Raw genomic sequence first — 17,584 nt, forward strand, 5'->3', positions numbered from 1 at the left:
TTTTGATCCAAATGGTATAGGACTTCTGGTGAGGAGGAAAGTACAATCAGTGAAAAAGAACCTCTCCATATTTGCATGCATATTTGCCTTTAACATTTTCATCACCACCACAAGTGGAAAATTTCAGTCTCTGCCCATGATAAATGGACACACAAACTATTTGGCTTGAAAATTAGTAGCTCTCTCAAAGAAATAAAACCATTTCCATGAAAGTACTTAAGACTGTAAAACTTAGCAAATCTTTCTGGATTGATATTGGCATTACAATCAAAGCAGAAAGGTTTTCTAGGTATGAGACTGTATCCCACAGCAAGAATTCTTCTTCAGACTGGAACTGCAATAAAAGCACTGAAGATAAGGATCAGAAATGGATCCTATTCTGCTGTAGCCTCATTCTAATTTTTTCATTGACAGGTAGTATTAGAAATCTGGATTTCTTCCAGTGGAAATGTTCCCTGGGTTGAGTACCATCTTTCTGATACTATCAGGAGTGGAATTCTTAATCGGAATTCTAGGCAATGTGTTCATTGGACTGGTACTCTGCTCTGAATGCGTTAAGAACCAAAAGACATCTTTATTTGACTTCATTCTCACTGGCTTGGCTATCTCCAGAATCAGTCAACTGTTGGTGTTTTTTGTGGAGTCACTTATGATGGGACTAGATTCACAGGTATTTGCCATTTTTAAACTAGCAAAACCCATTACTTTACTTTGGAGAATATCTAATCATTTGACTACCTGGCTTGTCACCTGTCTAAGTATTTTCTATCTCCTTAAGATAGCTCATTTCTCCCACTCTCTTTTTTTCTGGCTGAAGTGGAGAATGAACAGAGTCATTCTTGCGATGCTTGCATTTTCTTTGGTCTTTCTGATTTTGGATATTCTTTTGCTAGAAACATTTAATGATCTCTTCTGGAATTTAATAAATGAAGGCAATTGGACTTTAGTTGAAAGTAAAACTCATTATATTAAAAGCGAGAGTCTTCTTAGTTTCTCCTATTTCATTCCTATTGTTCTGTCCCTGCTCTCATTGTTTTTTTTTATTTTGGTCCTTGGTGAAACACACCAGAAATTTGCAGCTCAATTTTATGGGTTCCAGGGACTTCAGCACAAAGGCCCATAAAAGAGCCATGAAAATGGTGACGTCGTTCCTCCTCCTTATTATGGTTCATTTTCTTTTTACACAATTGGCAAATTGGATGTTTCATAGGTTTTTGGACAATAAGTTCACAAAGTTCATCATGTTAGCACTATATGTCTTTCCTTCAGGCCACTCGTTCATGTTGATTCTGGGAAATAGCCAGTTAAGACAGATAGCCTTGAAGGTACTGAAGCATCTTAAAAGCTCCTTGAAAAGACAAAATCCATTGGCTTTATAGAAACACTTTCAGAGTCTTTTCAAAGATGAAAACTTTATGAGGAGATTTTGAGGGTTAATTTTCATTTCTACTATTTTGTTTTTCCTCTTGGGTTCCTTTAGGTATTGTTGAGCATAACTGAAATTTTCCCTAGAACAGGTAGCTTTTGATGATAATTCACACATGTTCATTGGTTACCAATATTTAAAAGTTTCAAATATTCTTTTAAAGAGAGTCAAATTAGATTTCTGAAAAAGATGTGTGTAATTTCAACTCGTATATGGGAGAAGAGGCTTGTAACTCTTTAGAAATTAAGATAAATCCTAAACTTGACTAAGTAGAAGATCTATAAAATATTGATAGAAAAGTTAACTAAGCAGTTAAAGTCATAGGTGGGAAAAACATAACCTCATAGCTCAAAAGTCTTAAAAAGAAAAAAAGGCTTTGCATTGTTATTGGGAGTCTTACTGATAACAAAAGAATGAGATGTTTCAGAATAAGAGTGATATTCATAGTGCTGCTGCCAATATAGACGTTATCTGCAAAAAAATGAAAAAGACCTCTTCCTTTCCAATATTTGTTTGTTTTTGTATTACAATGTGGTATCAATTACCATATTTCTTTATCCTTTATGCCTACATCAATCAGTGTTATAAGAACACTACTGAAAAACAGCAAGGTTACCAGACATCTCCATCTTGAGGTTTCAATAGTTTTTATCACTTAAAGAAGTGTTCTCCTAGACCAAGCCTATTAATGGTTATATCTGGATTGAGGGTGAAATTTTATCAGAAGTCTTTTTGACATCTATCCAAATAAATCGCTTTTATTTCCCTTGGAAAAAAGAATTATATTCATAGTACAAAATAAAATAAATTATATTTAAGTAGAAGTTCAAAACATGCTTATAATATTAATCTTAATTTGAAACCCCAAATCATAAATGATGTATCTGGGCACTTACTAATTTTGCTAAATTCCAGGATAAGGGGTATGTATTTTCAGAGTGGTAGAAGTCAATATTTCTATCATGTTATGTAATAGAAGTAAACATATATGGAAGAATTATCCTTAATTCAAAATCACACTACTGCTTGTACAAAAATATCATAATTACAGTTTGAGAATATATTTTTGTCTGTGCAGATACATTTTCTTGTAATCTGATCAGTAGAGTTCTTAGAGAAACAAATGGAAACAGGTCAATAGTAAAGACACAGAAATTTTTTATTAGAACATTACATGTTTAGTGTAAATTTTGGTCGTGCATGTGTATAGTGTTGTTTTGACTAAAATTATCTGAATTTATATAAGGTGACTACAAATTGTAAATAAAGTTAAGGATAAAAAAGTTTACTATAAAATTTCAAAATGATGGTATGAATTTTAATATTGCACAGATCCTATACTTGTATATATAATGGAAATTATTAGAAATAATCCTTGTTAAGGTTTACCTTTGATATAATCTTCAGATTGTATTAAAGAAACAAAAAGCTGCAATTAGATGGTGATAAATATGTGACCTATAAGTTAATCTTAATAAAGCCATAGGTAAGGGCACTGCTTTAGGGCTGTTCCCTGAAGCTAGGAATGATGTTAGAATTAGTAATATTTATGTCCACCCTCAAACATCATATGTAGGAAACTAAACAGAGACATTACTTTGCCAACAGAGACATTGCTAGCAGAGACATTATTTTGCCAAAAAAGGTCCATCTAGTCAAGGCTATGGTTTTTTCAGTGGTCATGTATGGATGTGAGAGTTGGACTATAAAGAAAGCTGAGCACCTAATAATTGATGCTTTTGAACTGTGGTGTTGGAGAAGACTCTTGAGAGTCCCTTGGACTGCAAGGAGATCCAACCAGTCCATCCTAAAGGATATCAGTCCTGAGTGTTCTTTGGAAGGACTGATGTTGAAGCTGAAACTCCAATATTTTGGCCACCTGATGTGAAGAGTTGACTCATTTGAAAAGACCCTGATGCTGGGAAAGATTCAGGGCAGGAGGAGAAGGGGATGACAGAGGATGAGATGGTTGGATGGCATCACCGACTCAATGGACATGAATATGAGTAAGTTCTGGGAGTTGGTGATGGACATGGAGGCCTGGCGTGCTGAGGTCCATGAGGTTGGGAGTCGGACATGACTGAGCAGCTGAACTGAATTGAAATGAACTGAAACGGCTAGCACATCTAGACTCTGTGGTGCTTTTATGTATCAGTTACAATAATGATTCTGATGATGGTTTTAATGATAAGAAATAGAGTGTCTTGCTCAATGCTATGTAGCAGACTGGATAGGAGGAAAGTTTGGGGGAAAATGGATACATGTATATGTATGACTGAGTTACTTTGCCATCTGCCTGAAACTATCACAACATTAATCGGCTATACTCTAACAAAATAAAGTTTAAAAAAAAATAGAGTGTCTATTATAAAAAGTAACTTTCATTTTACAAAATAAAATGTACATACATTGTTTTGGACACTAACTTAGTATTTTACCAAAGATTATCATTGTAGTTATCTTGGATTGGTAAAAAGTAATGTACAAATCGAGCTGAATACATTTAGCTGAGTTTGTTTTGTCTTGGATAGCCTTTCATATAAATTACTTAAAGATAATCTTGCACTCTTTATAAGATAATAACCAAAAGTAACATCTAAGTTTTACCTTTGTTTTTTTAGTTACTAAATTTCTCTTTGGTAAAGTATATCAAATAATAAGCAAACTTTGCTTCTAATAAGTGAACCTTCAGTGTAAATGTCTAACTAGGAGTAAGCCCATACTTCTGCAGCAACCTTAGGAAGATGGAATTATAAGGAACAGAGCCCTATTTTTGTAAAAGAAGTATACCAAAGGACTAATAAAAGACCAGGCCATAGGCTAGAGTAATTACAATTGATGTATAGATATTATAAGCAGTATGCTTGAACAGCAGATGAGATCAAGCTTGGCAGCCCTGTGAAAAGAGCCTCTGTGGGTGACTCAGTGGCAGACAAGCCACAATACAAGAACAGCCACTCCCAATATGTATGTTGCTGGTCCCATGCAATCTGGAGAAGAAAGACTGAATGATAATAACCTGCTGCTGCTGCTGCTAAGTTGCTTCAATCATGTCCGACTCTGTGTGACCCTATGGACAGCAGCCCACCAGGCTCCTCTGTTCACAGGACTCTCTAGGCAAGGATACTGGACTGTGTTGCCATTTCCTTCTCCAGATAATAACCTACCCTGTGACAAAAAATGTTGGGGTAAGAGGGAGATTAACACTGATTTCTCACTAACCACCCTTTTTTCATCCATCAAATAAATGTTCATTTTAAGAATCTGGGTGTAATCATTTTCATTTCAGTTTGTTCACTCAGGCAACTTGTAGGAGGGGAAAAATAAACTTTTTATGGATGGAAGAGTGTTATCATTGATCCGTAAGACTAGTGCTGAAGTCAGTTCATTTTTAGTCGCTTTAGTCGTGTCTGACTCTTTGCAACCCCATGGACTGTAGCCCTCCAGGCTCCTCTGTCCATGCGGATTCTCCAGGCAAGAATACTGGAGTGGCTTGCCATTTTCTTCTCCAGGGGATCTTCCCCACCCAGTGATCCAACTAAATATCTGAAGTCTCCTGCATTGCAGGTGGATTCTTCACCACTAGCACCACCTGGGCAGCCCATCTGGTAAGACATAAATCAAGCACATCAGGGCATGTTTTCTTGAACCCTGCTGAATGTGCAGATCAGATAGAAACACATAACTTCACTGATGTCTGAGAAAGAGGTGTGCAGATTTCCTAATGTCTCATGTCATTTATCTGTTCTCTCTCAATAGGTGGCTTCTCCTAGCAAGATCCTGATTAGATTCCATGTCCTCTGAGCCAGGGACATCCTTTGAAGAGGTGCTTGCTTATCACACAGTCATTCTCAATTCTGTCATATAAGACACTGGATATGTTGTCTAGAGTAATCTATGTTCTATTAAGGACCTTAAGACCAATCATTACAAAAACAAATTGATTTGAAAGATTTTTTTGATTTATTTGAGGAACATATGTAGGGGAGCCTTTTTTATCTCCTTGGACACCAATATAAATGCAACCTCAGAAAACTAAAAAAAAAAAAAAAAAAAAGCACAACTATTCTTACTTTGCAGAGAAGGCAATGGCACCCCACTCCATTACTCTTGCTTGGAAAATCCCATGGATGGAGGAGCCTGTTAGGCTGCAATCCATGGGGTCACTAAGAGTCGAACACGACTGAGTGACTTCACTTTCACTTTTCACTTTCATGCATTGGAGAAGGAAATGGCAGCCCACTCCAGTGTTCTTGCCTGGAGAAACCCAGGGACGGGGGAGCCTGGTGGCTGCCGTCTATGTGGTCGCACAGAGTCGGACACGACTGAAGTGACTTAGCATAGCATAGCATTCTTACTTTGAGTTTGAGATACTAACGGTTACCAGTATGGGAATTTATTAAGTTAGATTGTCTTAGTTTTGCCATGAGGAGGAATCAGGGGATATATTTGCCCTTTAAAGATTTTGGGGAGAAAAGAAACCTAATAGCAAAACCTAATTTTGTAACCTCAGTTACAAAAATGAAAAGAATTCTAAGTGAAACAAAAATGTACCAGGAAACAAGAGATGTTTGCAGACAGTAGGGATTGTGTGCTTGTGCCCTGTGCTCAGTTGTGTCTGACTTTTTGCGACACTATGGGCTGTAGCCCTCCAGGTTCCTCTGTCCATGGCATTTCTCAGACAAGAATACTGGAATGAGTTGCCATTTCCTTTTCTAGGGGATCTTCCCAACCCAGGGATTGAACCTGCATCTCCTGATTCTTCTGCATTGGCAGGTTGATTCTTTACCACTGTGCCACCTTGGGAGCGCCACAGTAGTGATTAAGCTGAGCAAATATCCTTCAGGTATGAATGATTAAATCTTTGTCCCTTCAAGCTGTGGCCCTGGTCCCAGTTGACTGCTTCTTGTCCTAGAAACACTGAAGGCAAAGAAACACTGAAGATCCCTTTTACCTGAAAAACACAAAGGCTAGTGCTTTCATTTAGTGACTAGAAAAGAAGTGATTGTTAAGGTCAATGTGTGGAAGCTCTAAGTTGTGATTCAAAAAGAATTAGGAGGCTATTTCTTTGCTTGCAAATAAATGGGACATCTTTCTATTAACAGGATCAGAGAGCATCACAACTAGGGGAGAATTTGCTGGCTTCTCTGAGACTATTCAGTTCAGTCACTCAGGCGTGTCCAACCCTTTGCAACTGTCGGACTCTTTGTTGGTTCTTCCTTGAGCTGGCCCACTGTTCTAATAGCGTCTCCCACTCTAATAAACTTTATTCTCCTCTAATTCTGCCTCATGTCTGAGACTATCAGGAAATCTAAATGTGTGGGCTCAGGGAAGGGAAAAGGCCCCCACAGGACCTTCCCTACAGGCCTTCCCTCATATCCTCTGCTTTAGCTTCTCTCAATGTGTTTTCTCACTATTTCTTGGATGAAATGTGATTCTTCCTATTGACAACTAGAAACTCAGTGTTCACAAATTTACTGACTTCAATTATAGTCATTATGGTAAGTTTAGACTGATTAGTTTGGATTGTTATTATAGCATATACATAAATTTAATGAATCATTATCTACCTAAAATTTTTGCAACAATATGCTTTTCATTTAAACATACCATAGCACTTTCTTTTGCATGTATAAATCAATCATTGTAAGAATAAAGGATATAAAGGCAGTTCCCCAGGAACTGAGATAGTTCTGCAGTTATGTAGATTTTTTTAAACTGTGATTGTTACCTTGGACTTTGAATTTAACTTATAGCGTATGGCACTTGTGATTTTAAATTTGTTATTATATCCTTTAGACTGAGTTTCTCCTTTAGTGTAAAGTGTATAACTATGAACTCAAGTGTTTTTTAATGACTGAGCACCTATTGGCTGATTTGCTGTCTGTTTTTTGTCACTGCTAAGCCACACCTATCAGTGAAGTCTGCTTCTCAGGTAGCCTTCTATACCAGGTCAGAGCATTTCTGAAAACATCAGTGATCTCTAGGCCTTCTTGCTCCCCTGCCACAAAATCTAGAGTTTTCTACCCATTTTCAAATCTTTGGGCTTAAAGTAGTTCTCTTTCAAAAACTCCCACATCTTGGTTGCCAGATGTGTACAATGACCTTGATGATTCAGTATGACTTCTGATTTGAACCAGAAGACTAAAGAGTGGTGTTGGTTATTTCAGGTGAGTACAGAAATCTCTCATGAGTTCATATGTTACAAAACTGTCTCTAGCTTTAAAGGGTTTCCATCTTTTCTTGCTCTAATACTAGCTTCACCATCAAGTCTTAACTCATTTTCTCTTTTTCTGTGTTCTCAATAAGATTACCAACCGAGTTAGCATTCATTCACTGGACAAATAGTTATTGAGGGCCTTCTATTTGCCAGGCCCTCCTTATTCTAGGAATTGGAAAGATATCAGTGGATGACAGAAAATAGTTCCTTTCCTCATGGAGTGTAGGTGACTGCCAAGGTGACTAAGGTCATATAATATAAGTGCCTGACAATAAGCTTTTGATTGCTGAGGCATCCATCTCTAGGACCTCTGTCTTTTACTTTTATTGGCTGGGCTATGTGGTTTGTGGGATCTTAGCTCTCTAACCAGGGATTGAAACCACTCCCTCGGCAGTGAAACTGTTGGACCACCAAGGAGGTCCTAAAGGCTCCATCTTGACAGGACATACTGCCAGCTGTCTGTAAGTACTAATCAACACCTAGATAAGATGCCAGGTTGCCCCCAACCCATGAAGTTTCCCCTTTAGAAAATGCCAGGTAAACTAGATAACTGACCATTCACTCAAGTGACTCCATTCCTCCCCTAAAGAGCCCTAATTCCCTCTCTTACATTTTAATTTCACCATTAAAGAGTGAACTTGTGAAACCCTAGGCACCCTACCCTCAACCCTTGAAAGGCAGAGTCCCAGGTGCTTTCTTCCTCTCTCCTTATGACTTCACCGTATGGCCCTGGATGTGTCATGTACCCTCTGGATCTGTGAGTAATAAACTTTGCTTTTTACCTGATGGTTGCTACTGAGGTGGGTCTTGCAATCATAATAAGAACCAAAACAGCCAGTCCGGAGGCAACACTGGCTGGTGGGGAAATGTCTGTGAGGACTCCCACAGGTAGTTTCAGCCCAGGTGAGTGCCTTGCATCACACAGAGAGGCTGAGATGGACATGAAGTAGGTTGTTTGTCAACCACAGTCAGAGTTGGCTCAATGGGCTTGGGGTTCTGTGATGAAATAGAGGGATGAGATGGGGTGGGCGGTGGGAGGGAGGCTCCAGTTTACAGTCAAGGTTGTAAACCATTGTATTAGAGTTAGTTGTTAGTTGAAGTGAAAATACAGTTTACTTATAAATCGGTTTTTTATGAGATGAAGAATTTTATCAAAAGCAGAATTAATGAAAAGGAGAACCTATCTCCTATTCATCCATCACTAGCTTTTTTTGGCTTTTTTCTTAGTATTTTGTCCTCTCAGTTGATGATAGCTAATTCAGAATCAAATAGGCAGTAGCTCCTTGGAAACAAAGTTCAAAAATCCACAGTAGGAGCTCAGATAGAGGTGTGATTTTGGTACCTTTGCACATTATCTGGAAGATCACTTCCCTTTTAATCTATTTCTTCAAGAAATCTTAAGTAGCTTCAAACCCTAAGCCAGTTGTCTTTGTCCTTAGGAAACGAGAATTAACTATCAACTATAGATTTTGTAACACTATCCTCAGTGTTACAACTGCATTTTGGTCAAGTTTTTGTCATATACATCAGAAATAGTTTATTTAAAGTTATTTCTTCTGTAACTCTGTGATATCCTATATATTACTTCTCTTTATTATGTTTCTTTCATCTGTAACAGTATCTGAAATGTTATGGATATTATTAAATGAAATCCATGAACAATGATTCTATTTCGGAGGTTATTTTCTGAAACTACTGTTAAAATTGAGAAACATGAGTTGAGAAAGGAAGTACAAATGAGTGTAAAGAAATCTGTCTCACATTTGCATGTTTGCATACCTGATTTTCCTTTTCCAGATGTCTCCACAAGTAGAAAATTGATGCCAGCACCAATGATGAGTGGGCACATTCACTGCTTAATCTGGAAATCAGTAGCTGATTGAAAGCAAAATTCAAGTTTTCCATTTAGAGCTATGGGAGTGGATCTCCTTGCATAAATTTCAGAACTTCGGCTGGAATAAAAGAGAAAGATCTTTATGAAGATATGTGAGATGGTATCTGAGGTTCATTAAGCATTTTTGAAAAAGATCAAACTGGGTATCGTTCTACAACACTTGGACAGCAACAGCAGCAAGAAAAAAACCAGTGAAAAATAGTGTTAGCTTTCTGGATTCTTTCTACAGAAATGCCATCTGGAATTGAAAACACTTTTCTAGCAGCAACAATAGGAGGATTCCTGATTGGAATTTTGGGGAATGGGTTCATTGTACTAGTTAACTGCATTGACCTGGTGAAGAGACAAAAGCTCTCATCAGCTGACTGCATCCTCACAGGCCTGGCTATCTCCAGAATCAGTCAACTTTGGGTAATACTATGTGACTCATTTTTATTGGTACTATGGCCACACCTATATGCCATTGATAAACTAACAAAAGTTGTTAGTAGTTTTTGGATATTGTCCAATCACCTAGCTACCTGGTTTGCCACCTGTCTAAGTGTTTTCTACTTCTTTAAAGTAGCCAACTTCTCCCACCCCTGCTTCACTTGGCTGCGGTGGCGAATTCGTAGTGTGGTACTGGTGCTTCTCTTGGGGTCTTTGTCCTTACTGTTTTTGAATTATGAATCAATATATACACTTAGTCATATCTTAACTAACAGCTACAAAATATATGTAAGAAACTCAACGTGGTCCTCAGATGTAAGTGAAACTCATTATCTTCACCAGTTGATTGTTTTTAACTTCATCAACTTAATCCCCTTTCTTCTGTCCCTGACCTCACTGCTCCTCTTAGTTCTCTCCTTGATGAGACACATCAGGAATTTGCAGTTCAACCCCAGCTCAAAGGATCTCAGCACAGAGGCCCATAAAAGAGCCATGAAAATCGTGATGTCTTTCCTCTTCCTCTTCATCATTCATGTCTCTTCCATCCTATTAATAGCTTGGGTTTTCCTTAAACTGCAGGGACGTCTGGCCCAATTGGTGGTTGTGTTAACTTCGACTGTTTTTCCTTCAAGCCACTCCTTTATCCTAATTTTGGGAAATAGCAAGCTGAGACAGAATGCCTTACGACTACTGTGGTATCTTAACTGCCACCCGAAAAGAGTGAAATCTTTAGCTTCATAGATTTATCCAGAATTTTCTATAGTCCAAGAGCATTGAATTAATCAAGAGACAGTAAAGACTCATTTTTAACTTCTGTTTTTCTTACTGGATTCCTTTAAAAAATTTTTTATTTTATTTTATTTTTTAACTTTATAATATTGTATTGGTAAATTCCACTGAGCATCAGAAACTTTCCCTAGAATGGCCTATAAACTAACAATCTACTCACAGAGGTGAATCGATGTTTTACAAAGCAAGCATCATGGTCATCTTAACAGTTCTACTAATCAAAAAATGGGTGTATGTTTACCACTGAATATATAAGGACAAATACACAATCATTTGGACATGCCCATCCTTTGCAAGGTAGAGCAGGTTAAATATTTGTATAATATTAAGCTATAAATAAATCAAGGGGGCTTCCCTGGTGGCTCAGTGGTGGAGAGTCTGCCTGCCAATGCAGGAGACACGGGTTGAGTCCCTGACAGGGGAAGGTCCCACATGTCATGGAGCAACTGGGCCCTTGCACACAACTATTGAGCCTGTGTCCTGGAGCCTGGAAGCCGCAACTTCTGAACCCCTGTGCTGCAACTGCTGAAGGCTGTGCACCCTAGAGCCCGTGTTCTGCAACCAGGGAAGCCAGCACAATGAGAAGCCCACTCTCCGCATCTAGAGCAAAGCCTGCACAGCAGTGAACACCAAGAAAGCCCCAAATGAAAAATAAAGAAGCTGAATTATAAACAATAGATAAATGAAGGGCTAAAAATGTTGAAAGCACAGAACCTTAAAATGGCTGTCGACTTAAAAAAATGCACAGTGTGAATTTTGCAAGTTAGGTTTTTCTTAGGGCAAAATGAGGACAGTAGCCCTCGATTCAGCACCTCAGGTAGCTCTGAGAGACTGCTCCAAAGCGGCAGGGGAGAACGTCAGTGCAGAGGTGATTTTGGTAAAGGGGGAATATATGCAATCAAGCAGGGTTTTTGCAGAATGTTTCTGCTAGTCACACAGAGCGTCGTCACCATGAAGGATTTTAGTGTTTTTTACATATGAGGAGATACAAGAACTAGGCGCTCATAAAGTTGTCTCCTGAAAATATCTAACTATCTGAAGACCTGTTCTGCCGGTTTTTCCCTGAGCTCAGAGTACCTTATTTCTGTTTTCCACCCTGAACTCCTTTAGGGAATCTCGAAAATCAGCAGCTGCAACAGTAGATGATTTAATCCTTATGGAGATAGATGGCAAGTGGCATTTCGTAGCTGACTTGGCCAACATATCTTTTAGAAAAAGGAGCAGACTAATATTAGGAATCCAAGCTAGACTAGCCAGTACCTTGTAGAATAAGAAAAAAATTAACTGAACCTATAAAAAGAGACTGTATAATTATCCTGTGTATAATGATACTTTTCTGTCTACTTAATATTTTTCTGTCTACTTTACATGGATCAAAATCATACTTTGATATCAAATTTGTGTGTGGGGGTGTGTGTGAGTGTGGGGGTGTGTGTGGGGGTGTGTGTGTATAAGAATTGTATGAACAATAATGTCGCTTGTCAAAGAGAACAAAAACAATTTACTAGGGGTAAAAACAGAAAGGGAAATTTACAGGAGAATGTCACCTGTTTGTAGAATTTTTGGACATGTTTATGGGTGTGTGTGTGTGTGTATGTTGTGTATGTGTAGTGCTGAGTTGATGTTTATAATAATTAAAATAAAATAAAAGCAGCTGAAAATGTATATGCATCTTAAGACCAGCATGTGGCAAATGTGTGCTTGTTAATGACATTGGTGGTGCTCAGTTGCTCAGTGGTGTCTAACTCTTTGAGGCTCTATGGACTATAACCCACCAGTTTCCTCTGTCCATGGAATTTTCCAGGCAAGAATATTGGAGTGGGCTGCCATTTCCTACTCCATAGAGTCTTCCTGACTCAAGGATTGAACCCAAGTCTCCTGCATCTGCTGCATTGGCTGGCAGATTCTTTACCACTGGGCCACCTGGGAAACCCCACCCCCCCCCCAAAAAAACCATAAAAAAAGAAGAAATCTTTGCTAGAATTGCCATAATTTTTCAATGGTAGAAGCAAAAAAACAAACACTCACCCAGCAAACCAGAAAATAAATGTTGAAAATATTTATGAAATATATGAAAATATGTGGTTATAAGTTGATTTTGATGGAGCAGTAGGTCAGGTCTGACACTAGGAAGCATAAGGGCTTTGTTAAGTGTACCCTTACTCCAGGGAACTGAGCGATGGTGTGCTCTGATGTTAAGGATGATGAGGAGATGATGATACATGTATATGCAGGTCTATAAAGATTTAGTGGAGAAGGCAATGGCTACCCATTCCAGTACTCTTGCCTGGGAAATCCCATGGACGGAGGGGCCTAGTAGGCTGCAGTCCATGGGGTTGCTAGGAGTCGGACACGAGCAACTTCACTTTATTTTTTCACTTTCATGCATTGGAGAAGGAAATGGCAACCCACTCCAGTGTTCTTGCCTGGAGAATTCTAGGGATGGTGGAGCCTGGTGGGCTGCCGTCTATGGGGTCGCAAAGAGTCGGACACAACTGAAGCGACTTAGCAGCAGCAGCAGCATAAAGATTTAGATTTCTTAGCTGTATTCATTATGTTGGACACTATATAAGAAGTTTCTTGGGTGGGTGAAGTAGATTAAGATGGTCAAAACGTACAAACTTCCAGTTGTAAGATAAATAAGTGGTAGCAAAGTAATGTATAAAATGATGACTATAATTAACACTGTTGCATGGTAAATTTGAAAGCTGCTTAGAGAGTAGATTACAAAAGTTCTCATCACAGGAGAAAATATATCTTTTTTTTGTATTCTTACTAGATGATGGATGTTAACTAAACTTATTGTGGTAATCATTTTGCAATATATGTAAGTTAGATTGTTATGTGTATACCTTAAACTTATCGAGTGCTGTGTCAAGTATATTTCAATAAAAGTGAAAGAAAACTTGAATTTCCTAATGATTGTCACTGGAATTACCTTGTTTTAGGAAAGGTGAAATTCTAATTATACTGGTTATATTTAAATTCAATATGGAGGATACTTTGATTTAGAATTCCTTTCAGTAAAAAAAGCTAAAAATTCCTTTGTACTTATAAGAAGCACAATTTTAGTTTTTTAGATTTGCATTTCAGTGTTACTAAACTTTTCTTTATTGACTAAGATTAAAAAATAGATTCAAGCAACTATGCATAGCCCTGGATGCTTATGAGGCGATTTAGCAGCAAATGTCTCATTAGGATTAAATCCTTCTTTCTCATGTACTAATCTTGGAGAGATAAGCTGTAAGAAGTAGGAGCCTATTTCAAATAATAGGCACACAGAAAAATGACTATAAAAGATAGAGCCTGGAGAATAGGTCAGACAGTGGCTACCAATGTATTTTGTGTCTTCTCCCTATTAAACTGGCATTTAGAGATTAAACTCTGTGCCTCTCAATGTAGAGAACACCAAATGGATATCAAGGGGTGGGGGGGGGGAGCAGGGTGGGATGTACTGGAAGATTGGGATTGACATATACACACTGTTATGTATAAAATGGACTTCCCTGATGGTTCAGATGGTAAAAGAATCCACCTGCAATGCAGAAGATCTGGGTTCCATCCCTGGGTTGGAAAGATCCTCTGGAGAAGGGAATGGCAACCCACTCCAGTATTCTTGTTTGAAGAATTTCAAGAACAGAAGAGCCTGGAGGGCTACAGTCCATGCGGTCGCAAAGAGTCAGACACGACTGAGAGACTAGTACACACACACTTATAAAACAGATAACAAGAACCTATGGGATATCACAGGGAACTCTAGTAAATGCTCTGTGGCAACCTATATTATCAATGAAGGAAAGGACATCTAAAAAGGGGAAGGAAATTTTAAAAAGAGAGAATATATCACTTTGTTGTACAGCAGAAACTAATACAAGGCTGTAAACCAATTATAGTCCAAAAAATTAAAAACGAAACAAAACACAACTCTGTGCCTCTCCTTACCATGGCACAGCCTGTGTTAGAGACCCCAGTCTTGACCCAAGAAAAGCTACTAGTATCACATTCATAGCTGGTCTCATGCAATCTGGAGAGTGCTGGATTCTACACTGGAACCAAATTATTGGGAAAATAAAACGATTGTCAATGTTTGCCTGCTGATCACTTCCCTCCAAAATAAACTTTTTATAGTCTCGGTGTAGAGAATTTTGTTTGTTTGTTTGTTTTTTCAGTTTGCCCACACCTAAGATCAGGAGTGTTGCAAATAAGCTGTTTCTGATGTCAAGTGAAAGTGAAAGTTGCTCAGTGGTGTCCCGACTCTTTGCAACCCCATGGACTATACAGTCCAGGAATTCTCCAGGCCAGAATACTGAGGTGGGTAGCCGTTCCCTTCTCCAGTGGCTCTTCCCAACCCAGGGATCGAACCCAGGTCTCCCACACTGCAGGTGGATTTTTTATCAGCTGAGCCACCAGGGAAGCCCAAGAATACTGGAGTGTGTAGCCAATGCCTTCTCCAGAGGATCTCCCCGACTCAGGAATTGAACAGGGGTCTCCTGCATTGCAGGCAGATTCTTTATCAGCTGAGTTACCAGGGAAGCCCCCAATGTCAAAAGAGGCTAGAACTTAAACTGTAAAGATATTTTAGTGTTCAAGCCATGCTGTCCTGAACTTTACTGAAAGGAGAGATCCCAGCAGAAATCTGCACAGACTAATACAGAATGCTGAATCTGTGATTGTTCAGGTATTTTGTCCGCTGCTGTTGGTTAAACCTCAGGTCCTCTGAGCCAGAGACTTTTATAACTTTCAAACTGAAATACAGAAGCCAAAGGGACACCAGAAAAACCCATTCTTCCACAGTCCACCCACTTTGACCTTGGTTAGTGCTGTGTATAGAGATCTATGCTTTGGGCTGGATTGTCTGTAACAAACCTTCATTTATAAAATGGATCAGGTGGTTGGTTTGGTCAATTTAGACAATATACATTTTTTGGAGGGAAAAAAAGCACAGGTGACAGATGGGTTATTTTCAATTTTGGAGGCATACCAACATAGATAACTAGATACATAGTTTTCTGTTTCAGAAGACTAAGACACTATCTTAACTTGTATATTAGTACCTCTATTTCTTAGTCCCATGTTTAAATGAGTTCTAAAATATCTTCTTTTCCTTCTATACAGATTTAGCTTAACCTCTAAATTTTAAGGCCTCTGTTAACTGTATTCCTCCTTGACTGCGGTTTGAGATGTTTTATCAGTTAAAAAGCTAAAACAGACTTTTAAAAAACAGCTTTTTTTAAAAACATCTTTTTTGTTTCTTTATCTGCTGGACACAATCTATACTACCATGCCAATGATTTCAGAGTCAGATGTTCTAAGTATAGTACAGCATTTCCTTAGTGGTTTTTGCTTTTTGGTGGTGTGATGATTTATTTTTCCTCATTTTGATTTGCATGAAAAAGTATACCCACTCTCCCTCACTCAATATATGGAAGGCCTCTATTCCTCCTTATTGTTCATTGATGGCACTTCACCCAGCTTGCTGTGAGTAAACCCACTTGGTCCTTGAAAGCCATTAAGGATGACCAGGAATTTCTAATGCTCACTGTAGATCCCTAACTAGGACAGAAACTGGCAGGAGTGCCCTCTGATGTACTTTACTAAGAATTCTATTGTTTCGTCATTAGTTGTAGGCACTCAGGAATGTCCTTTGGCCTTTCAGCTCCTCTAAGAGCAATGCCCAGATCCCTATCAGTGAGAAGCAGAAGTGGGGAGGAGTTGGCTTCAGCTGCGAAAAGATTCATGACCTGATCTGGTAGAAACCCTGCTGGGAAACATCCAGGCTCTTGTTGAAATTTCCAGGTAGTTCCCACACTCAGGGTAATTCAAAAAGTAGACTTGATGTGACTCAATCCAGCCCAAGTGTTGAAAATTCTGACAGTTCTTGCAGGGGTTTTTTTCTTGGTCCAGTTGTTTGGAACATTTCAAATCTACTCCCCAGACTACCTTCCAGGCATTAGGACTTCCCTCTCCTTCTTTTGTCCCTATACTCATAAGCTTTCTATTCTGCCACCCCTGTATGTCTCCATGTGTAAGTCCTATTTTTTTCTTGACTCTATCAAATACTGCTGATGCACCAGGAAAAGTCCCCATTAAAACAGGACTGCAGAAATTTTAACAGGAAATTTAGTTAGGTCTCCTTAGGACATTGATGATTCAGCTTCAAAATTTATGTTTGTAACTGATCTCTACCTACATCATGGGAAGGAAAGTGTTTTCTTTCCATCCTAGGGGAAATGTCCTTTCCTCTGTCTCTTCCATCATCTTCCCCGCTCTTCTCCACAAATAGGCCAAATGGCTGTAGGCATCAGAGTATAAAACACTTGAATTTACAAATCAAATAATGTTAAAAAGTCAGTGTTAGTCCTTCAGTCATGCCTTACTCTTTGTGACCCCATGGACTGTAGCCCATCAGACTCCTCTCTCTATGGGATTTCCCAGGCAAGAATACTGGAGTGGGTTGCCATTTCCTTCTCTAGGGGATTTTCCTGATCCAGAGACCAAACCCGGGTCTCCCACATTGCAGGCAGATTCTTTAACACCTGAGCCAGGACAGAAGCCCTAACAAATAATGTTAAATATATTCTAACACAAAAGACTCTCAACAATTATATTTTAAAGATATCCTCAAATATTATTTGGGTTATACTTTTGTTTGAGAATCTGAGAAAAGTAACTGGATTATTCAGAATTGTTGTTACTGTTCAGTTGCTAAATTGTGTCCAACTATTTGTGACCCCGTTTTTCCACTCAAGAATACTGAAGTAGGTTGCCATTCCCTTCTCTAGGGGATCTTCCTGAGCAGGGATCGAACCTGGGTACCCCACATTGC

At 38.7% G+C, this 17,584-nt stretch overlaps 2 protein-coding genes across 2 annotated transcripts; both read left to right on the forward strand.

Moving 5' to 3' along the window:
- The first annotated feature begins 448 nt into the window (after positions 1 to 448).
- On the forward strand, positions 449 to 1,458 carry LOC100140395 (taste receptor type 2 member 42). The gene is given in 2 exon segments (XM_059887060.1): positions 449 to 1,033; positions 1,035 to 1,458. Coding segments are annotated over 2 exon segments (930 nt in total). The 3' UTR covers positions 1,380 to 1,458.
- An 8,313-nt stretch (positions 1,459 to 9,771) lies between these two features.
- TAS2R42 (taste receptor, type 2, member 42) lies at positions 9,772 to 10,710 on the forward strand. Its single transcript, NM_001046633.1, is given in 1 exon segment — positions 9,772 to 10,710. A coding segment is annotated over 1 exon segment (939 nt).
- The last annotated feature ends 6,874 nt before the right edge of the window (positions 10,711 to 17,584 follow it).

The sequence above is a fragment of the Bos taurus genome, chromosome 5, assembly GCF_002263795.3.
Source record: "Bos taurus isolate L1 Dominette 01449 registration number 42190680 breed Hereford chromosome 5, ARS-UCD2.0, whole genome shotgun sequence".
Lineage (NCBI taxonomy): Eukaryota > Metazoa > Chordata > Mammalia > Artiodactyla > Bovidae > Bos > Bos taurus.